This window comes from Aplidium turbinatum, chromosome 13, assembly GCF_918807975.1.
Source record: "Aplidium turbinatum chromosome 13, kaAplTurb1.1, whole genome shotgun sequence".
NCBI lineage: Eukaryota > Metazoa > Chordata > Ascidiacea > Aplousobranchia > Polyclinidae > Aplidium > Aplidium turbinatum.
The window spans coordinates 14,751,210-14,775,612 of record NC_137484.1 but is presented as its reverse complement, the minus strand read 5'-3'; the positions used below and the strand labels follow the sequence as shown (position 1 = coordinate 14,775,612).

Sequence of the window (24,403 nt, the reverse complement as noted above, 5' to 3'; positions counted from 1 at the left end):
AAATTAGGTTGCATTCACTTTTAGACTAATTCGTTGATTAGATGGCTTGAGATTTTATTCCAGTTGGAAGTCATAGTAGATGTGTAAACTCAGTGAAATACTATTTGCTTCATAATTAGCCTAGCTATGCACTAAATTCAACCAGTCATGCATTCAACTTGATGTACCAACAAAAGGTCAATGTAAACTTAGCTCAGGGAAGGAACTTCTATGACTTGCAATGCTAGAAAACCTCAATTTTAAAGCATGGGCTGCGTGCAACCTATTTCGTCCCCTGAAAACTTCATACCCCCATTTCGTACCCTGAAAAGATCGAGAAAAAAATACAACAGAGCCGAAATTGCTGATCGGAGTTGCCAACATTTCAAAATTTCTCTCGATCTTTTCAGGGGACGAAAGAGGTTGCAGGCCTTGACATTCAATTTTGTTGACAGCGGACAAATGTGTCCAGTCTGAGCAGCTATCTCGGTGGACAAATTAAGTCTCATTGTAGACACACCAGTTTTAATGTTGATCATCATACTTAAAGCCCTGGGCCCTGAGCACCTATGCTCGGAGTTGATACTCCATGCTGCTGCCAAAGTCCTGGTTAAAAGACTTCCTTTCCTGCTGTTTGCGCCACCTGAGAATTCCCAGAATCTGGAGAAGAGCCCTTGTGGTTGCAGTTCCTAAGCTGAAGAAGCCCCCAGAGGATCCGAAGAGCTACCGTCCAATCTCTCTGCTCTGCATCCCCTTCAAGATCCTCGAGAGACTCATCTACGCCCGTGTCGAACCAATAATAGATCCGCAGCTCCCCTGTGAACAAGCTGGTTTCCGACACGGACGATCAACCGTAGATCAGGTCACACTTATGACCCAAGACATTGAGGACAGCTTCTCGGCTAAGAAGAAGGCTGGCGCCGTGTTTGTTGATCTCACGGCTCCCTATGATACCGTATGGCATAGCGGCCTTACCTGCAAGTTACTCCGTCTGCTCCCTGACAGACACATGGTCCATATGATGATGAAACTTGTGCAAAACCGCAGTTTTGCCCTCACAACCGGTCAGGGTTGTCGGTATTTTACCCGACCCAAAAAAACCCGGGTGGGTTTTTTTAAAAAAACCCATAAAAAACCCAGAGCATCATATTTGTCCAGTTTTTAATAGAAAATTAAAAAAATGAACAAAAACACAACAAGGCACTTAAAACAGGGTCTGCTACTATTCGGTGAGTCCGATTCGGTGAGTTCCTAACCTCTAACCCTAACCCCAAATCCCTAACCCTAAAACGGCAATGATAATTAGACTACAGTACCCGATAATTAAAAAAAAAATTGAAAAAATCCCCCGTTAAGGGATCGGACTCACCGAATCAGACTCACCGAATCGGACTCACCGAATCGGACTCACCGAATCGGACTCACCGAAACGGGCCATTCCGCTTAAAACAAACTTTAAATTAGGACTTAAGGATATGATTGTGAAGTAAATTTCCAAGAATAAACTGAAAACGCAGTGGATATTGCACAGTGCACAAAAATCAAGTAATGCCACTTTGTGTATACTACACTAAAACTCATTTATGCAAGAAGGCCTTATAGTTAAACTGGTGAAAGTACTACTCTATTGTAGTCTGTATATATGATGTAAAATGCAATTTAGGAGGCTATTTACCAATTACAGATTCTGGATTCTAACGCATGGCTGTTTCAGAGCATTTGCCTAAATGGCCATTGGCCACGCAATTGCTCATCCATTAGTCATTACTATATATAATATATATAAATGATAAAAAATATTTAAACATGATGGCATAAATGCTCCTTGCCTTCAAATCTAAAGCAAATGATGCAATAATGTGATTTCTACCACGGTAGCATCAACTTGGTATAGAAATCAGTGGATGATGCAACGTCCAACTTGATCTTGAAATTAATGGATGATGCAACATTCAAGCAACAACAGCCCTAGTGCATTATTTTATTGAGTTATGCAAGTATGTACTGTGAGTGAAAGGCACTTCATTCGTAAAAAGTAGTTTTGAGGTGAAATAAGCATGAATCTACCTTTTTTACATCTTTTTTAAAAAAACCCAATAAAACCCAAAAAATCCCGGGTTTTTTTTAAAAAAACCCGGGCGGGTTGGGTTTTTTTAAAAAAAACCCGGGTTTTTCTCAACCCTGCAACCGGTAGCGGTCGTCGAAGCAGACTACGCCGACTTAAAAACGGCGTCCCACAGGGCCCAGTCTTGGCTCCTCTCCTGTTCAACATATACACCTACGACTTGCCCCCACCATCTACAGAAAATATGCTTACGCAGACGACCTGGCATTCCTGCACTCAGCAGGAAATTGGCAGTCAGTGGAGAGGAACCTCAGCCAAGACATGCAAACACTATCAGCATATCTCCAGAAATGGAAGCTACAGCTCAGCAAGTCAAAGACAGTGTCGGCGGCCTTCCACCTTAACAACCGGGAGGCACAGCGTGAGATAAACATCAACATTGATGGGGAACGCCTGCCCTACTGTGCCGAACCTACATACCTCAGCATTACCCTGGACAGGTCATTCACGTACTGCCGGCACTTGCAGTCACTGCGCAAAAAACTATCTACATGCGTCGCACTTTTGAGGCAATTGGCGGGTTCCGGCTAGGGAGCTGGTGCTAAAACTCTTCGTACAGCTACCCTAGCCCTTGTTCATTCCACCGCTGAGTACTGCGCGCCAGTCTGGTGTCGTAGTTCTCACACCCACCAGATTGATACCGCCATCAACGACGCACTGCGTACTGTGACTGGATGCCTGCGTCCCACTCCAACGGACTGCCTACCCATCCTAGCAGGTATCCAACCCACTGAGCTGCGCCGTAAAGGAGCCACGATTTCTCTCGCTCGCCGCGCTCTGGACCCCGACCATCTTCTCCAAGCAGCGTTCAAGCGACCACCACCTATAAAGCAGCGGCTGAAATCAAGACGCCCCTTTGTGCCTGCCGCACAACAACTACTTAAGAACGCAGAAGAACTTGGTTTAAGTGCGGCACACTGGATGAACCACGTATGGAACACGGAGTGGCAAAATCACACCTCCACGCTCCGTGACTTCATACCCGACGCCGATCCCCGCCCACCAGGGATATCCCTCGCAAGGCTTGCGTGGGTCACTGGGTCAGGCTTAACCGCCTGCGAACTGGCGTCGGCCGCTTTCGTTCGGACATGCACAAGTGGGGCCTGGCTCCTTCATCAGAATGCGAGTGTGGTGCCACGGAACAGACCGCAGACCATGTCATCCACCACTGCTTAACCCACCGGCCTCCACACGGTGCGCATGGTCTGAGGGTCCTGGACGACGAGACTGCTGAGTGGCTGATGATTTCCTGCCCTCCAATCTAGCCTGGAAAGATCGCTCATACGCCATCATCATCATCATACTTAATTACTTTATCTTGAACTATATCTATGGTTTGGAAGACTTTCTAAAATCTCAGCAAAGTCACTCTGAAAGGCTTTCATCAGACCAAGGACCTGCGGTTGAAGAGTCAAACGTTTCACGAGGTTTTTTTTCTTAGGTTTGTTTTTGCATGTCATGTGAGCGAAAGTGATGAAGAGCAAGTAGGTTCATTGTCCTCAAACTCAGTCATAGAATTTTCAGTTCTCCCACTGAATCGGCCGCCTTGGTCATTGATGTCATCAGACGATGTGACGTCACACAAAAAGGCACGACTACTTTCGGGAAGAAGGAAAAGGGTGAAAAGCCGCAGAATAAGTGATGAAGCGGAATGGATATAGATTTTTAAAACTTTCATAGTGCCTCAACCAAATGTGCTATTTTTTTCATTTCTGATTGGATTTTAACAATTTCACTATCGTTGGAAAGCATGATGCTGCATCTACCAGAATCAATTGGTTGCAAGTTCAGGCTCCCTAGGCCTTTTCTTACTGTAATACCAAACCTTAGCCTACTCCAAATCTAATTTTGTAACCAACCTTGCCAAAATCAATGTTACTCGGAGATCAAAGCCAGTCATTGTGATGTATATAAGACTTGAACTAAATTGTGCTGATTAGTGTGAAAGTAGGTATTCACCTTTGTTATGCTGATTCAATGTCATCCATCGTTAAAGCAACATAAAAATACAAAGCTTTTCTGCGGAAGCTAAGGGATACAGTATTAACATTTTCTAGAATGCTCTGGAAATTATATTCTTGCAACAATTGTTCATGCTATGCAATGACGTCAGGGTTAGAAATGTTTAAGCCAAGGATTCAACCTATTTCATCGCCTGATTCAACCTGATTTCAGGGTATGAAATTGGGTTACCAAGTGTTCAGGGGACGAATAGGTTGCATCCGCATTCCACATGGGCCTAGTTGACTAAACATGAATTCATCAACTTCAATACGTTAGCCCTGTTCGATTAGTCACACCAATAGCCATTTTGTTGATTTTTTACTCATGTTTATGTTATATTTCAGTTCACTATCCTTGTATCATATTCGGAATGACCCGTTTCAGTGAGTCCGATTCCGTGAGTCCGATTCGGTGAGTCCGATCCCTTAACGGGGGAACTTTTCAATTTTTTTTTAAAAATTATTGGGTACCGTAGCCTAATTATCATTGCCGTTTTAGGGTTAGGGTTAGAGGTTAGGAACTCACCGAATCGGACTCACCGAATAGTAGCAGACCCATCATATTTGCATATAAAGTAATTATAGCTTTTTAATTGTTACAAGTTTACATCCGGGAATGTCCCTCGCAAGACTTGCGTGGGTCCGGCTTAACCGCCTACGAACCGGCGTCGGTCGCTTTCGATCAGACATGTGCAGATGGGGCCTGGCTCCCTCACCGGGATGCGAGTGTGGTGCCACAGATCAGACAGTAGACCATGTCGTCCATGACTGCCCAATCCATCAACCACCACATGGAACGCTTGGACTGAAGGCCCTGGATGATGAGACTGTCGAGTGGTTGATGACCTCATGCCCAAACATATAGTCCGGAAGAAAGCTCATACGACAAAGAAGAACCGTGCTTTATCAGCATGCTTATTGTTTAATGTTTAGGTATGGAACTCATAAGGTATAGCCTATGTTTGTATGTTTCGTACTTTAAGGTTTTGTGCAAAAAAGAAATTTTAGAAGAAATAAGTTTTCAAAATGAAGAAATAAAGGGGAAATAGTTAGTTGATAAGGAAATGGAAAATAAAGTTGTGGAAGCCCTGGTCAAAGCAGAGATTACCGTACTTATCACCATCTATGGTCAAAGTGCCTACCGACAAAGAAGAGCTTGCTGAATGCTGAGAGAGAAAACTTTTTATTTTGTCTATTGCGAGAATAGTACTGGTATGGTAAAACTATTACTAATAATAAAGCTTTGGTAGAGAGTTTGCTTTTTTGAACCACACTGTAGTGATATTATACAAGTGACAAATGCCAAAATGTGCGCGCAAGGAGTCATGAGCAGTGTTCCCTCTAAGAAGATTTTTCAGTGAGTGTTCATATTTTAAGGTTGCGTGTGAAAAGTGTCATGAATTATGAACTTATAAGTTGTTAAATACAGAATATTATATCGTACTGTAGTATCAAAGAGCACAAACAACTTCATTCAAACAGTTTTCGCTTTTGCGCTTTCCTAGTGATCGCCCACTATTTTATTTTACTCTAGTCCAAATTTGACAAACTTTCTACTTGTTTTGGTCGTTTTTTTACTGATAATGTGTTTTGTTTGAGACACACACTTCTTTGTGCCTAATTGTACGTGAGTATAATTAAACAGATTACAGATACATTCTGTAGAGGTTGGACTTAAGGGTTGCTTCTCTAGATCATGTCATATCGCAATAAATAATGTAGTTTGACCAAAATTGTAAGACTGGTTGATGAGGCAATTGATCTGACATTTCCAACTTTTGGCACAGCTCAAAAATTTTTCTGCATGCTTCTGTTTATGAGATCTCTGCAGCAGTGCTTTTCGACCCCTGGGAAACAACCCAATGGTGGATCCATTGTTGAGAACTCTGACTGCAGAGAAACAGTGGATCCATTGTTAATTGCGATAGATTCCTGTAATATTGCTGAGCATGAATTTTCCAAACACAGTGCACTATGATGTCATTTGTTTCATTAATAGAATGAAATTGGTTAATAAGGATCACGTCACGCCATACTTGGTTACTTTGGCTATGACATTGGAAAAGTGAAGCAGGTAGTTCCTTTTTCCTGTTCTCTTTTTCTGTTCTTATATCCACCCTTTTTCTTGAACCTTAGATAGACAACTTCTGTCATGTGTGAGTGGTGCTTTTCAACATCCAGGTTAAACTGGAATTAAATTAATTAAATCAAGTTTATCTGGTTGGAAGCTGAGCACTATACTCGGCCATTGCACGGCCATCTACAATTGCAAAATTGTTACTTTGATACCCCTTCTTGTTAGTGATAATTTAAAGCAGATGGCTTGCAGGGTATTTTTACACTTCAAGACAATTGTATACAATGTGACACTTCATTAATGAAAAGTTGAAACAACTCCTCAGACAATAATCTACAAATAGCAAGTACCGTATTCTTTTTACTGATAAGCACTGAATAAAATATTTGTGTAATGCAGGCTGTTCAATATTATGTAAGATATTTGTTATAGAGGCTATTTTTCATCAGGAATTTTTACCTGCATTTATTGTTTACTTCCATTTGTTATATCACACATGTGAAGGATCAATATAATTAAACAGTTTTATTGCAGAAAATGGCTAAATTTTTATTGTGGTTGCTATGTTGAACAATGGCTTTACTGGTAACGAACAAAAGTTCACACATCAGCAGATTGCATGAAAACTCAAAAGCAATGAAGAAAAATGTTGCCTATCGTCCTGTTGCTCTTCGGAAAGCTGTCTCTTCTGTTCAATCATCATCAATCAAAAGGCGAAGCTTGAATATCTCACATTTTAACGCTCTTCAAAATGCAGTTTCAAATTTAGCAAGGATCGATGACTTTGACTTAGAAGAATTGGGATATGGCTTTTTTTCAGATGTATTTAAGGTTAGTTTCTTTTACAACCGTAGTAAAATTTTTGGTGTGATATTTTTTGTGCACATGCTGCAGTGCCAGAACATATATATAACTAGTTAACTACACTTTGCAAATTTTTTCCAAAGACATTTTTCTGCAAATGCAACACTTTTAAGTCAAAAAAGTTTAAAACAATTGGCTTGTAATTATTTCTTCAGTATTATATTTTGTGTATTGTTTCGGCATTATCGAATATGTTTTATAATCTTTTTGATATGTGTGTGTGTAGTCCGGATTAAAACTGGACTACACACACACATATGTATCCTAGAAATGTATATATTCTTTCTGGTGAAAGAAGGCATGCACTAGTTTATTATATAGGCTGTTTTATATATTATATAGTTTTAATGAAATATATCAATGATATGTCGGAATAAATGTACTTTTTGTGGCCCTTGTATTGCCCTATCTGTTTTAATTTATATAAAACTGGTATGCTTCTGTGATTTCTTATCACATTGAACTTGTATTTATTTGATTTCTAAGGTCTACATTGATCTGTCTTGACTGTAGACCGTTAGATGTAGGCCGACTGTAGTTGATTTCTATTTTTTGTTTTAATAATCATATGGCTATTGGCTAATGGCTTATCATTTTAGCCAAATGTGTTTCTGGTACATAAAATAACTTCAAAGACAAAACAAACAATTACTGATTCCTTGTTTGGTTGTGAAGCAATGATGGAATTGCCACCTTTGTACCCTGATGGCAAAATCTGTCCATTTTACTTTGATTTAACGTAGCTGCAGACATTACATCAATGTAAAAATGATGGATTTTTCCTTTCAGGGGGTTTATCTTGTGTATGATACAGTACTTGTTTACTATGGTAAACCTAGATTGTTTTGTCTTTTGGTTTGATGGTAGTAGATCACAAGCCTTTGTGTTATAGCGTATTTTGATCGAATGTTGTCAGCTAATAGCTATTGTACTGTGAAGGTAATAGTGTGTAGCTTTAATCATTGTGTTGCACGACTTGTAAACTTCTCATGGATTGTGAAATCCTTCTAAAACTAATTCTTTCCATTCAACCTTTTTATTTTTAACCATCTTTTGTTGATTGCTGTCTAAATTTAAAAGCGCGAGGTTGTGATGGTGACCTTTACATATGATAGTTACAACAGGTGTTAGAATATGTGCTGCAGGTGCTACATATGCAAATGCATTAATTGATTGAAATGACCGTACCACAATGAGATAAATGTGTTTGAGGTCTGCTAAACGATTTTTTTTGTATTTGCTTGTTGTAAAACCAGGCCACAATGTAAAGCGCATTCAAAGTAAAGTTTTTAAGATTTGTGATGATGTGATGACAGCAGATACACTAGATATTATAAAGTTTAAATCTACGTATCTTATAACTTTTTAATTGAGTTATGCCTTCACATTCATTACGCTTTAGTCGTGGTTACTACTGCTTTGCCAGAAGGGTCTGCTACTATTCGGTGTCCGATTCGGTGAGTTCCTAACCTCTAACCCCTAACCCCCTAACCCTAAAACGGCAATGATAATTAGGCTACGGTATGCAATAATTTAAAAAAAAAATTGAAAAAATCCCCCGTTAAGGGATCGGACTCACCGAAACGGGCCATTCCGTTGCCAGAATGGTAGTGTTACATGTAGTGTTACCATGGTATTACGCTAGATATTGTAATGGTGATGCACTAAGCGTTTGTTGTTAATTTTGCAGGAAAAGATTACGTTGCAACTAGTCGACGACTAACGTGCTAAATCTACTTGGGTGTCTTTTGTCAAATCCTTGATTTGTTGCGCAAGAGTTTAAGTGTCCACGTGACGTGTTATTTGCAAAACAGTTTTACCTATTAAGAAATAGCTATGTTTAACTAACAATAATTGGTGTTGGTGAATAGTTTATTTATATTATTTGAGTCATCCTTTTGTCATTCCTAAGCAAATGCTGTGATCTGCACAGCAAAGTAATGTTGGTCAGTAATTGTTGTATTATCTTTAGCGTACACTGGTTTGTAAGACACGGAACATCTTTTACAAAATTGAAAATAATAAAAGCTTTGATATACGTTTTGAAAACGTTGATCGATCAACAAGAGTTATAAAAAAATTGTATTACCATGTTTTTCATGATGAGTTTAGTACAATAAGTTGTGTTGTTTTTCACACCACGGTACACATTTACATGTGAAGTCAGAATCTTTACATGCAAGCTTTTCTATTCTTGTGTTTTTGTGAAACTGCGCTCAAGCCATGAAGAATTCTCAGTCCACATTAATCAATGTGCCGTAAAGTAAAATTGTATTGTCTTTGCTTTGCTGCAAGTTGTTGGCAGTGGAAAGCATTTAACAAAACAGTTTTTCGATCTTGTGTTTTCGTTTGTTAATTACATGTGGACTGTGGAGCGATAGCTTGCAGTTTTGTAACATATCATTTGATTTTAATATAGAAACCCATTTGATTGCTTTTAAGAAATGCAACAGCCAGATTTCACAAAGGTGACACTTTGCACTTAATGCAAATGTCTGTATTTTTACGTTGAAACAAAATGAAGTTTATTTATTTTTTGGCTGTGGCTATATTTCCACTATATAGTGTAATAATAGCCTCAATAGTGTTGCCACATAAAGAATTCTGCACTAATTTGAAAAAAGTAGCTGCTGAAAACAAAAATTTGTATTTTGAAAATTTTTTTTAATCCTGGGAAGATCAAAACCCTAATTTTATTCCAAACCCTAACCCTTACTTTAACCCTTCCTAACTTTAATCCTAACTCTGGCAACACCTGATTGTGGAAAAATAGCCACATCCTTATTTTTTATATATATATTTTTTTTCGAATAACGCTCAAACTGATTCCCACATTATGTATAGATCCTACCATACTTTCTTAAAAAAGCGCAATTCTCATGTGCATTTAAATGTAAGCAATAAGCATCTGTATTTTTTTAATTCAAAATAGTGGCGTTGGTCATAAATAAATAATCACACAAATTAAGGGCAAGCACGCCTACTCTAAAATTGCAGCACTTTACCAGGAAACTCGGTTTGCATAGCGAACTGATCATACTTTCCAATATGGTTACGGAGTCTCAAGGAAGTTGTATAGAAGGCAAGGATATCTTGTTATGTTGAACTGTCAAGCAGCTGGCTATGGCTCGACTTGATCGTCGTCGAAATAGGAAGTGTTGACTTGTCTGCTGACGTCACTGCTGCTTCTACCAGCGAAAGGATCCAGTGCATGCAGAGGCGTCGAAAACGTGGAGTAATTCAAGCTAATGTGCTTATAAATAGAAAACTAACGCAAAATTATTTGTGCAGTTTTAAGTCATGCAAATTTGTCATACTGTGGCATTTTTAACGTTAAATGCCACGTACATGGATCCAAAACTGCAGCCACCACTGACATGCTCACACTGCTAAATATATAATTAATAATAATCAATGATTTTTGCTCAGGCAACTCACAAGCAAACCGGGAAGGTGTTGGTGCTGAAAAGAAATAAAGATACAAATACAAAGTTGAATATTTTAAGAGAAGTTCAACTCATGAACAGACTTTCCCACCCGAATATACTCAAGTAATGGAATGCCTTTTTTTGTTGTTGTTTGCAACGGAAGACCTGAGTTGAAAAACTAGTTAAGTCACACTTTGTGCAAATTGACTTATCATCAAAAATACGTTGTCAATTGTGTAATAATAGTCAATACCTGTCCCCTCGCAAAATTTGATTTAAAAAACGACCTGATCTCGCTATAACACACGCTGGTGTTCGCATGGACATAAAATATTAAACAAGTTTGCAAGAATTTTACCTTGCTATTTCTCAAAAGTCGCATTTTGGACTTTAGTAGCTCTTCAACTCAAGTCTTCAATTTCCAAATACTAAAGTTTTTTTTTAATATTTTTCAATTCTCACGTTATCTAACGTTGAACATTTGCGAGAATTTTCATTTACTACTGTGTACAAAAGGTAAGGTGGTGGGATGACGCAGCGGATAAGGCGCTCGCTTTCCAATCATGCAATCCTGGTTTGACTCCCGGCTTAAGCTGGTTGTTGAAGAACAATGCTCACCTCTACCCAGGAAGTAATAAATTGGGTCGGCGTGGTTGCTGAAGGAAAGGCACTGGCCACTCTACTCTCGTTGGTGCCGATGGCTTAGTATAATGAGAACATCTTTTCATCCCCCGATCCTTGGATCAAGCATGGGACTCACCGTTACCTTTTACTCTGAACAAGCTGTGTTAAGGTTTTGAAAAAGGTTTGCCGGCAGCGGATATTTTAACACTGTATTTGCAGTGGGCCATCTGTCAGAAAAGGCGCTGACGTTAGAATCTTAAAACGTGGTGTGCTGAATTTCGTGAGTCCCAGGATTATCTGGCATTGAAGTTTGCTTGCTGAATGAAGTCAAGTTATTTTCTAGATCAATCAATGCATAAACAGCATGTTTTGCAGTGTTGTTGTAGAGAAAAACAATACTTTCAAATTATTGTCGCTCATAATATTCTCCACTTCTGCAAACATTAAGATTTATTATCGTCGTGGTAAAATGCCCCAGTTTTCCTTTTCAAATCTATAAGTCTCTCATTTTTCAATGCATGACAATCTCTTTTTTTTTAGATTCAAGGGAGTTTGCGTGCACGAAGGCCAACTGCATGCTCTTACCGAGGTTGGTGCTTAATAGTGTTTGATTGATAGCTGATTTTGCTTTAGATATTGATATCTTATTGTACAGTATGAAAGCCGCCATGTCTCATACATTGATATCTCTCATATAACTGAAGAAAAATTTGAAAATATTCAAGCTTTGTCACTTCTGATGCTCTTCTGCTTGTTAGTTCATCAACGGAGGTGATCTGGAGCAAATGATCATCAAGAAAGATCCAGTGCTTACTTGGAAGCAGCGAATGCATCTTGCTCTGGATGTGGCCAACGGATTGAAATATATTCATTCCGTCGGAATCTTCCACAGAGACTTGAGCGCCAAGGTGAGACCCTTCTCTTTCGCTTGAATAAAATCAAGATTGCTTTGCATTTTGAGTTTGTGATCATTATTGTTATATATATCAATGTTCAATGGTGACATAAGTATTTTGTTTTTTGTTGTTAAAGTGTTCACTGCAGAAAAATTTAACTTTAAAAAACTATAAGTCGGGTTAGTTTTTACCATAGCTTGTCAACTTGCTGCGTATTGGCGGTGCGTGATATCAGCTTTTTACAAAACTGACTTAACTACAAAATCCAGAATTGCAGCAATTGGAAGATAAGTAACTCCACTTGAAAAAAAAACACAAAAAAGATATTCTGTAAGATAGCAAAAAGTTCGTTTCTATTAGAAATAAATAATTTATGAGCGGTGAGAAGAACATGGACACGGTACTTATTTGGTTTTGATCAGCAGGTGATGTAAACATTTTGGCTGCAAGCTGTTGGTTTTCGTTGTTTGGTGTTGTTTCAAAAACCAATCCAAACTTAGCAAAAACGCATCTAGAAGATTAAATGCATAAAATATTTCAGGAATTGCTTCTAAAACCTTCTTATCTCAAGCTGATCGGCTGGAGCTTGGATAAAGCTCACTGATATATGTATAAAAAGACTAAATTTTGCTACTTGGTGACGGTTGAATTAGCCAATAGCTGTCGAACTAATGTGAGAGATTAATTACTGCACTTGGTTGTTGTGCGAGCATTTATAAATTCCACGTTGTGATCGAATATTTCGTTGACGTTTCATGTCAAACAATGCCAGCAAGCTCACATACGCAGTTCTACTGTTTGAATGCTTTCTTGATACTCAACTGTCCTTTTCTGAAAAAGTGTTGATCACTCCCCAGACAGAAAAACTCGTCATTTTTACATTGATTCAACGTCTGCGGATGCTGAATCAATCTAAAAGTGACGGATTTTGCTGTCTCGATCAGTCTACAATACCTGTCAGTAGGCGCGTGGCAATGTTGCCTATATAGAAATAATAGACGTACCTTATGTCGTTGACTGTAGCCATTTTTGCGCAAGGTAATGCACATTGCACAGGATAATCTTCTGATCTTATCGTCAAGCGCGCTTGCGTCACAGCAACAACCATTGACGTGTGTCTCGACTCTGAGCTTTTGTACACTTTAGAATAAGGCGGGAAGAATTAGATTGATATAACCCGTTAGTTCACAAGTTAACCTCAGAACGCATGGTTACGTGATGTTCAATGTTCAAATTTGCTTTTTTACCGTGTTTTTTTAGTTGAGGCCAGTAAGCCAGATAGAGTATATAACTTTTTTAGAAAAGTTTCACTTGAACAAAAAAGTTAATTTAGTGAGAAATGACAAAAAAATTAAATGCTTCGTAAACTTGTAGTTTCTGATTTGAAATCAGTTCATCAGAAGTCGCTTGAACTGAACAGACTTTCATGTGAAAATCTCTGTTACTTTTTTGCACTTTGCTTGATAAGCTTTTACAGCATTGTTTTTGCTCATCACACACCACTGTGGTGTGTAGGCGGTCATCAATAACAGTCTGACGTCACTGCATCGAAAATGAGTCGAACCACCAGCAGATGCCACTTCTAACAAACTTTTTTTTTTGTGCTTCATAGCGGTTCTGACAGTGATGAATTGATTAGCTTCTGTGGTCCTTGCGGCATGCCAGAGTGCAATTAGTCTCCATATGTAAATTCTGAGAGCGTCGATGCATAGACATGTTGCTTTGAATGTGACTAATTTTCATTTCAGAACTGTCTCGTCCAAGTCAATGTTGACAAGAGAGGAAAGAAGAAGTACACTTGCATCGTTGCTGACCTGGGTCTTGCAGAGAAGATACCGACATGCCCAGAAGACGAGGAACGATTGTCAATTGTAGGGACACCTTATATCATGGCTCCTGAAGTGCTGATGGGAAAGCCGTATAATGAAACGGTAAATGCTTTTCTCCTGAACACACACAAAGTTAATTTCTCAAACCCGAAACATGTTCCCTGTTTCATTTCTGCCTGTACGCATTTTTAGTTCTTGTTTCTAATGTTCTAACAACTTGATCTATTTGTCCATCGAGCATTGACAATTTACTTTGTCGATCACTATCTTGTTGTAACAGAGATTTAGTCATGTTCATGGTTCACCCGTAAACAGGTTTCGTCTTGTTTTGGCCAACTCACGTTCCGTGCATTAAAACATTTCCTGAAAGAATCCCATTAACCATGGCTTACGAGTTGTTCACGCCGGTAGTAGCATGATGTAATAAAGACATTACATCACGGGCCATGAATCTTACATCATTGTGAAGTTTTGCGACCTACAGGGCATGTGGACATAGACCGTAACACTGAGTCAGTGTTGCAGCGGTTGGGAGATGTTGCCTGAATTGCTGCCTCATAAGCAAGAAGAATCTTCGCTTATTCGCCCAACACCAGACTACATTCACAGTTCAAATAAAGTTTTATCCTTCATCAAAACTAAATTTTTCAAACCAACCACGAAAATGACATTGGTAATGTGACGATAAAACGGCAGAAAATGCGATTTTGCATCCCCAGGTTTCTTGGTTTTCGACTTCTATCTCATTAAAATTAAAACACGGAACATTAAAGTTTTAAGAAGTTTTCACAGCACAACTAAAAGTCTGAAAAATGTCAAGACCTTCGCAATAAAACTTTGTTTTGAAAAAGAACTTACTGTCACTGTGCCAACCCTGGATTGTGGCGGGTAGTCTTTTTGTAATGGTATCATCACAGACAGCAAATCAACCGTTGTTCGCAGACGTTGACTCAATGTAAAAAAAGGTTGATTTGCTGTCTGGGCAGTGTCATTCAAGGTCATGTGAGAACTGACGAACAATATTGTTTCTGATGTGACGTGATGTCTTAGATTTTGACAAACGACACATAAGATGTCATTTCCTGTGTGTGTTGAACATTTGTTGAAACGAGGAGATCTATTTGTCAGTGCAGGACTGCTGCCGTCTGGGGAAAACAATCATCATCATCATTTTGTTCCTTCCTCGTCTGGAGGGTTGGATACAATGCGCCATTGTTCTCGACCATGAGCTGTGCGTACTGCACATTCATAACTTAATTTTGTCCATTTTGTGATGTTTGTTGTCCAAATCATTCTTGGTCTGCCTTTACTTCTTTTACCGTTTATCTTCCCTTCTATTAATGATCTTTGTAATGAATTTTGCCTTATTGTGTGTCCGAAATACTTCAATTTTCTTCTTTTGACTGTTTGTAAGAGCATTTTGCTTGAATTGAATTTGGAGAGTACTTCATCGTTAGTGATTTTTTGTTTCCATGAAATTTTTAACATTTGCCTGTATGTCCAGAGCTCGAAGGCATCGATCCGTTTCTCCATTTTTTGTGATATTGTCCAAGTTTCAGAACTGTATAATAGGGTCGACCAGATATAGCATTTTAAGATCCTGAGACGAGTTGATAAATTTAAACGTTGATTGGTTAAAATATTTTTCATTTTTCCAAATGTAGTTCTTGCAATTTCTATCCGTCTAAGAATTTCATGGTCACACCTCCCATCTTCAGTTATTAAATGACCAAGATATGAAAAAGATTTTACTTTTTGTATAATTTTATTGTCAATTATAATTTGGAGTACTGTGGTGTCTGGTGATTTTGAGATTATCATTGATTTGGTCTTTTTAGTGTTAATTTTCATATTAAATTCTTTACCAATTGAGTTAACATTGTCCAATATTTCTTGAAGATCTTCTTGTGATTCAGCCAACAGAACAGTATCATCAGCATAGCGTAAATTTGTTATATTCAAGCCACCAACTTTTACTCCTTTCATATCATCAATTGATCGAAAAATCATTTCTGTATATAAATTAAAAAGACATGGAGAAAGTACACATCCTTGGCGTACTCCACGCTTGATATCAATTCCTTTAGATAAATCTTTTTCCATGCGAATAAATGCTTTTTGATTCCAGTACAAATTAATAATAAAACGTAAGTCTTTGCCATTCATACCAATATTGGACAAACAATGAATCAGTTTCTCATGGTTAACTCTATCAAATGCTTTCTCATAATCAATAAAACATGCATATACATCTTTATTTACTGCATTGTAACTCTCACAAATTGTTCTGAAGTTAAGTATACCCTCTCGTGTTCCTTTACCAGTTATAAATCCACTTTGAGTCATGCTAACCTCATTCTCAATAGATTTTCGATTTCTTAATAAAATTATTCTCAACAAAATTTTCAAAACAATATAGAACCGAAAGTCTGTTTGCTGGTTAATGTTTTGTTTAATATGCGTTTGTTAGCGTTGTGTTTATGCAAGAATGTGCTAGCAAAGAGTGTCCGAATGGGGGGGGGGGGGGGGAAACAACCCCGACAGCAAATGAACCATTTTTGACATTAATTCAACGTAAACAACAGTTGATTTGCTGTCTGGGAATCATGTTTTACGGACAAAGTAGGCATTGTTCAGCACTTTCGTCTGTCGTCGTACAACTAGGTTACCATTGCATGCTGTTCAATGCACGAATTTCTCTACAATTACGCTAGCATTGATTTGAGATAACATCAAATTCCATCTATTTAACGTAACTCGGCGTTACCGGAGCGAATGAGCTCAAATCGCTACGGTAGTTTCTCATTTTAATCATGTCACTTTGATTTGTTTGTGTGTACAGTGCGGAGTCATTCACGTAATTGTTGCTTTCAAATTAGTTTGAAACGCAATGAAAACTGCGTTGTGCACAGCTACGTCTTGTCACCAGTGTGTGATTAGTTGCATTAGCTTGCAAAATTGTGAAAAAGTATAGTCTGCATTCGAGTTGGTCGTGAGCGAAGTTCGTGAAATGGTTCCCTGCTTTTGTTTTTTCCTACTGACTGAAAGCCCAGCCACCATTCACAAGCTATCTTTACGTTGATTTCAAATATATACATAGAAAAATCACTAACTCGGCTTAACCAAACTTGTAGTGACGGAAGGAGAAGTTATGCATTGTCCTTCAAACGACCTTGCGCTTTCCGTGGATGAACATTGTGTTTTTTTAAATCAGCGGAAGTGTTTTATGTTTTTCTGCATACGTGTTCAGTGTTCACGTGCGCTGTTACTTGAGGTTAAAGTTGCCAGATTTTCTGCCGAATTTGTAAGCTCTTGTGGATTTTTTCCTGCTTTCATAGCATTTCATCATTTGCTGCTTTTCAGTGATTGAGCTTTCACTGACCTACTCAACTCGCAAAATCTGTGCATTTCCAGGCACTAAATCAGTCGAATTTTACATTAATTGAACATCTGCAGACGTTGAATCTATGTAAACATGACGCATTTTGCTAGCCATGTGCAAAAAACTTCCTCAGAAATATATGTAGGCTAAAGTAAGCCAAAAGGTGTCGTCGATTGTATCTGGTTCTGTGAAGAGAACGCAACATGCAGTAAATCGATTATTAGCTGCAAACGTTATTTCAGGTTTTTGTTTTTACTTCAAATAAACACGCACGTAAGAAAATATTAATGACATACAAACATTTGATGGTATTCGTACGTAACAAAAAAGGCTTGTTGATGCGCCCATTCAAGATGAGACAACGTTTTTCCTCAAGTTTTCCAGCGAAGCAATATTTTACATCATTTTTTCCCATTTACTGAGAAATGTTAATGACTTGATGCAGGCAGATATCTTCTCCTTTGGACTGCTAACCTGCCAACTCATCGCTCTCGTCACCTGCGATCCAGAAGAACTACCGAGGAGCTCGGATTTTGGCCTTTCCCGTGATCTCTTTAGCAAGATAGTTGCCGCGCCTCCTACCACACGTGACACGAATCCCGATACGTCATTTCCGCCTCCGAAGTTGTTCCTACAATTAGCTTACGATTGTTGTCAGGTTGGTGTAAAGCAGAGTTGGATGATTTACAATTATAATGGAAGTATGGAATGTAATTAATTGCACATTTTCATGTAATTGTAATTGAGACTTTGTTTTTGGGTATTTGTAATTTTTAAAACTTAGATCCAAATTGCAATTACATTTTGGGCTAACTGCAACATTAGCCCCAGCAGAATTACTTTTTTCAACAGCTGTCGGACCGGTAATTTTTGCAACCTAATCAAACGCGATGCTACTGTCTTTGATGTAGCCTAGTAGTCAAACTATAAAAATCATCGAAGAACAATGTAATGGGTCTTTCCAGCATAACGTCACGTGTTTATTTGCCTGTTAAACACCGCGAGTTGAGGCGCAGTACGCAAGCAGATAATTCCAGGGCAAAGCAACTGGACTGTTTGTTTTGAATTTATTTGCCGTTATATCTACACTATCGTTCTGTTGCTGTTTAAACAAAATGGTATTTTAACAGACCTAAACAATATTAATTTGGAAATTTTAGCGATATTATTTTGTATGTCTTGAAGGAGAATTGTTAAAGTTCTTTTCTCTTTCAGCTTGTTGTTTCTTTCGTTTCGATTAGTTGATTGATTTACAGTTTCGGAGCAAAGGTCTCTTTGTTTTGGTGGTTGATTTTTAGTTCCGTGAATCAGTTCAATAAAGTTCCGCATTTTTCTGAATTTTCCACGTGCTGTCTGGGTGCAAAGTTTATCAGAAATAATCCAGCGAATTAAACAACAATTTTTCCACATTATCATCATCATCGATCACAGCTAACAATCAGCCCTTTTTACATTGCTCCAACGTCTGTAGACGTAAAATATACGTAATTTGCAACCTGTGACTTCAGACAGCAAAATCCGTCATTTTGACATTGATTCAACATGCGTTTTGAACCTTCATTTCTTCAGCTTGAACCGAAAAACCGGCCGCCATTCAATGAGATTATCCCACGGCTTGAAGACATGATTGCAGTGGCGAAGTGTAAGCACGTAGGAAGATCAACATCATTCAAAGGTATTGCAAGTTCAAGCTTTGTTTTCTTTGCACAGTCAATTCTCTACATAGATTGTGGCTCCTGTTTATTTTTTATCTCAAAAACTTACCTTGTGTTGAGGAGTAGCCGAATTGATAGGACTTTTGGCTTTCAATCATACGCCCTGGTTCGACACTTGGTTACCGAAAGCTTTATAAGAAGCAACTGTCGTTGCTTTAGCGCAATGAGGAGTCCAGTCTGCAAAGCTGTCATTTTTACGTTGTTTCGCTCTGTTAAAACAACTAGATCTAAAAAGGTAACATTTTCTGCCTGAGATCCTTATGTTTTTTCACGGAATGGCCCGTTTCGGTGAGTCCGATTCCTTATTCGGTGATTTTTTGAATTTTTAGGGTTAGGAGTTAGGAACTCATCGAATCGGACTCACCGAATAGTAGCAGACCCGTTTTTTCATAGCGACACTCTGCGACAGCCTATATACGCATGCATTGCCACCGTGCGAACTGGAGGCCGGTGTAATTTTGATTTTGAACTCTGAGTTAAATGTAGGCTACTTTATATCCCTTTGAAATGATAGTTTTGAGAATTTAAATTGCCAAAGATTAAAAGAAGGACAAATCGTACTCTGTTAGCAGTATTGCCAAGTGTTGTTCGGTTTTCCAGCACAATTGCCAAAATCTAGTCCATTATTTGTTTGATAACCGTAGCGTAAAAATACCTCGAAATTGCACAAATTATACACATGAACCAAGTTTATCAACAACTACTCAAACTATCAACTTATACCGGCAATTCGCCTATACCTGATAATAATCTTATAGGTATGCATGAACTAGTCGTGTGCCGCTGCATTTCTGATTGGACGTTTACAAGTGCGATGAGATGACGTTTTCATATTGATTTTATTTCATTTTGTTGTGGCATCTATTTGAAACCTGTTTTGAAAAAGTCTGACTTTTATTTACTGATGATATTATTACACTGATTTTGCAACAGTTAAGCACTATCAACTAGGAAATCAGTTTGTTTTTTACTGATTCAAATTCAATATAAAAAAGAGGCTGGTTTGCTGACCAAGAATGCGCTTGATTTTCCGCGTATTATTTTATACATTGTTTTCCAAATCGTCAAGTCATGGCTTTTACATTTAACAAACGTAAAAAATCAACGCCTCTTCGCCGTTTCTTATACTACCAACCAACAGGAAGCGTAGTTGTGTTGTGACTAATTTTCTTTCCCAAGCAAGCATCAAGCTAGCAATTGATATTCCACGATGTTCTTGTCATCAAAACAATCATTTTCGCTTGCCATTTAAAGCCGATGTATTTTTGGATTGTCGTTTATTTTTATAGAATGGATATTGGATAGTGTTAGTCATCTCAGTTGCAACTTCTGTATGAAACTGCCATGTCGCGTGATGATTTCTGGCATTCTTGTGGCACAGTTGCAGTTTGTAAATTTGTGCCATTTTGAGGCCAACAGATGAGAAATTTGCTTGCAACTTTGTGACCATCGTTTGCTGTGAATTTTGACGTTTTTGCAAAACATAGCAAGTGGCTCGTTTGTGGCGTCACGGATGTAGAGCAAAATCTTTCTAAAGTTGGTTAAAACAGAGCTCCCTGTACAGTTTTTTGTTTTGTTTTGTGATAAAACCGTTTGTTTGTTGTCTGGGAAACGGCTGCTTCATTATAACCAAGTTGCTGATTAAAAATATTTTATAAAAAAATACATTTCCATGTTTTCACATGCTTCAAACAAGCGGCGACAACTGATTTCTTTCTTCAGCTTACAGGAACTCGAAAAGACTTAAAGCTCCGTCAAGAGAGAGCAGTCTTCAACGTCACCCAAAGGAGAGAAGTGACTCTGGCACTCATCTATCGCCCCATGGTGACCAGTCACCCCGTTATGAGAAGGTGGGTCGTGTGCACTTAAAAGATTCTCTTCGTTAATGTAGACTTGTATGCATAGAATAGTTAGCAGAAAGTCAACATCAGGGGTGCATTACTGTACATCGTGACGCGTAGCAGTATACAGCATATCAACCTCTTCGATAATATGTTTCACCCTTACCCCAAACAGATTTTTAAGATGTGCTTATTCAAATAGATATTTTTAAGTGATTTTTTTGTTTGAGTAAATTCTTCCTAGCCATCCATTGATGCTGAAAAAGATCACAGAAGTTGTCAATGTAGTAGAAGTAAGCCGGTTGTAATCCGGTGACGTTCCCGTTACCGAGGGTGGCCGGATCCACCTCTACGTGCCACAATCGCCTTCACACCCTACCTTCACCCATATTGATTTGTCGAAAGCGTCTTCTCTTGTCAAGCCGACCTTGGTACCTCCTCAGTGCAGATATAGATATTAATACCCCAGTTGGACTTTGATCTTTATTCTTCTGGATGCATTTTGCAGAGGAAACGATATTTTTCAACTTCTGCAAAGTTGTCTCGAAGCTTTTCTGATATCTCCCGGGAGCTGCTCAGCCATGCTGCTAACATGGTCGCCTCATCTTCCTTCAACTCCGATGACGAGTCAACTGAAGAGAATGATGAGTACGCGAATCCCTTTTCCGCCTTGGAGGTGAGCCATGTTGCATTAAAGGACTTGAATTGTCGTGGATTTATTTAATATTTTTAACGGTTACTGTAATATTGACCTTACGAATTGGAAAGTAAAGAGAGGAACATAGAGCATGTTTTCTTTGTTTCACTTACGTTTCGCGCACTATGACAATGCGTATCTTCAGAGTGAATAAATTGCAATAATTGTTGAAACAATTCACGTTTCTGCTTTAAATTTTCTAATTTATCGGCTAACCCTGCAGAGATTTCTGGATATCAACGTGACTGCGTTAGTTAAGACTAAAGTGAGGTGGTTAACTAGCAGGTGTACGTGCAGTCGTGTTTCTTATGTACAAATTTAAGCAACTAAGCAAGAACTTAACTTGTTGAGACACCACCAACCTATCTGAAGTAGCCATACGTCATTTCAAATTGGAGTGAAACCAATTTGTGAAGCTGAAAAGTGGCCACATTGCTGTTTTGTTTGACTGGTTTTATGATCAGAATACTATTTGTTTCATGGCAGCTGCTAGAAGGAGGGCGAATGAAATTGACCGATGAACCCAGTCGCGCTCTCTTGGAAATGACCTTTGACCTGGCGACCTCTGACAGCTTGAAGTCGTCGTGGGGTCATCCTGCAAACTCGATGCCAAAGAAGAGTAGACCAAAGTCAACATTTACATGTATGTGGTTGCATACATAGCACACGAAAGTGGCAAAACGATGTACTTAATTTTTAAGACTATTACACAGTTGATCGACTGGACAAAGAAAGGTAAAATAAGCCTTTCTGTCGATCGAAATGAATTGGAGTAAGTGATGAGATAGAGCAAGTAAATGGTAGAACAGCTAGTCGACCTACAGTATATTTGGTCTCTTTACAGTTTGGACTATGAAAACAATGATAAACTAGTACTACTCAATATTATGCAATTTATGAGTTGAATTATGTAACCTCATTTATCAATAGATGGCCATTCATTATGTTTCAGTTGAGGGCCATATCTCTGGGAATCATCATTTTCCCCAGTCTCCTGTCTCTCCTTTACACCTTGATCCTTCTCTTCGCAATCTTCATCCTTCTGAGTCGAGAAGTGTTCCTCCTAGTCCACGTGCAAGCACGTCTGAAGAGACACTAACGCATTGTGGCGATTGTAATTATCAAAGAGCTCTTCATCGCGCAATGATCCTTTCTCCTCTTGGAAATAATCTTGCATCCTGGTGGTGCAGTCGGCAACTGACTTCTGTAAAGTCGAGTATTGAGAACGAAAGACACTCTCTTGCCACTGTCATGGCACTTTTATCACGGAATGTTCGCACCTTACGGCACAGCATCAGTCTGCCTGACTTGTCGCGAACCAAAGTTTTATTTCATTCTTCCGAAGACTGCGCATCTGTGGAAGACAAACGTTTTATCATTGCTGGAAGATTTCATCGCTCCCAAACTTCGGAAGAAGTCTTGTATGATGACCCCAAGCAAGATTCAATTGCGGAGGAGAGTGAAACGGATTTAATCAGGTTGAAGTCATGTGCTCCTCAGCTTGACAAAGGTCGCCTTCAGATTACTTCTTCTGAAAAATCTCTTGACAAAATCACTGTAGATATGCAAAACGTATCTGGTGATGCAGCAGCTCCTCTTCTTGATGGTGATCCTGGTGCGGAGGAACTGCACATCAATCATTTATCCATACAAGGTGATACGACCATGGAAGAAAAAAATCAACCGGATAAAGATTACACTTTATCTTCTCCTCATCCATGCTCTTTTGGAAGTTCCAACCAAGGTTTGGTTATGACTTTGCAAAGTGGGGATATCACTCGAGATAAGCGGCGAGGTCACCTTGAAAGGACACCCAACCTCAACAATAATAATCCTGTCTGCCACAGTGTACCTGATTCCACTCTAGATGCTCCTCCTGGAACAAAGTCGAATAACCGGGATTCTGGTTACGAAGAGGACGGTACACATTCCACTACTTCCCCCAACATCGAGTACAGCAACAACCACCATGTGAGTTGGGACATTCCGGAGGAGCCATCCACAGTGCGCATCACTCCACCACCTTGTCCCATGAGCAGTTGTGGCGATCCCGTTGTCATCCCATGTGGCAAAGAAGTGCGTCGGTAACACTTTGAACGAGAGGTTGGTGAAATCACTTCACCTTGTCAGATCAAGTCTAAGAAGTAGCAACTATTGTTCTTGGACTTGTGAACGCCCATATTTTGCAATTCAGTCAATGCCGTCAGAAATTGTAGCAGATATTGTTCCGCCAAATGCCTTTGTAAGTACCAAAATACACAGTTTGTATTCTCGACTAACCAGCTTTTTCATTTTTTGTGTACTTTCTATATTGCTTTCGAAGACCACCAAATCTTGTCTGATTTACAATCTTGCCTGATTTAACGCTTGATTAAAACAGTTCTATTCCGCAAATGTTATGCAATTTTTTTTTCGCTTGAAAGTGTTTTTATTCTTTGCCATTTGTTATTAGAGCTCTCAACTCGCTTTTTGTTCTGGAGACTTCGAATTCGTACCTAAGAAATGTGACGTTTCTTGTATCGCCTCATTCCGTTTTGTTTTGTTGTTGTGTTCTACTCCTGTCACGCCGAAATGTCCTCGTCCAGTGGTTCCTAACCCGTTTCTCGCGGACCCATGTGGGTGCATGAATTCACAGATTTCATGAAGTACAAAAATTTAAACTGTGAAACTTAAATTTTACAAAGTTTTGATTCAGGGTAACCGGGATTCTAGCAAAGAAGTGACTTACTCGAAAAGGTTAGCAACCACTGTTTCGCTTATTCCAGGTATGTTTTAAGGTTTGTCAAGTCTTCACTGTGGCTGGGTGGATTGAAAGTTCAACTCGTTTTCAATGCTAAATGTAATACAACGACATTGCACAATTGCGGGTACAATACATTGTTCAGCTTTTTGAACTATTGCCATATCTTGCAAATGTTAGAAGTGGTATGGTCCCAATATTAT

At 38.9% G+C, this 24,403-nt stretch overlaps 1 protein-coding gene across 1 annotated transcript; it reads left to right on the top strand.

The window, feature by feature from the left end:
* The first annotated feature begins 4,935 nt into the window (after positions 1–4,935).
* Positions 4,936–24,294, top strand: LOC145781989 (uncharacterized). Its single transcript, XM_082593710.1, has 11 exons — positions 4,936–7,015; positions 10,478–10,599; positions 11,641–11,689; positions 11,859–12,008; positions 13,745–13,927; positions 17,653–17,865; positions 18,777–18,882; positions 20,645–20,772; positions 21,272–21,439; positions 21,947–22,103; positions 22,413–24,294. The coding sequence occupies exons 1-11, from the start codon at positions 6,758–6,760 to the stop codon at positions 23,546–23,548; spliced, it is 2,670 nt and encodes an 889-aa protein (XP_082449836.1). The 5' UTR covers positions 4,936–6,757; the 3' UTR covers positions 23,549–24,294.
* The last annotated feature ends 109 nt before the right edge of the window (positions 24,295–24,403 follow it).

Excerpts from the sequence above, each read along its gene's own strand:
- LOC145781989 (XM_082593710.1), top strand. The coding sequence starts at position 6,758 with ATGGCTTTACTGGTAACGAACAAAAGTTCACACATCAGCAGATTGCAT. Across the intron at positions 13,928-17,652 it reads GAAAGCCGTATAATGAAACG|GCAGATATCTTCTCCTTTGG; the intron begins GTAAATGCTTTT and ends GACTTGATGCAG. Across the intron at positions 22,104-22,412 it reads ACCAAAGTCAACATTTACAT|TTGAGGGCCATATCTCTGGG; the intron begins GTATGTGGTTGC and ends ATTATGTTTCAG.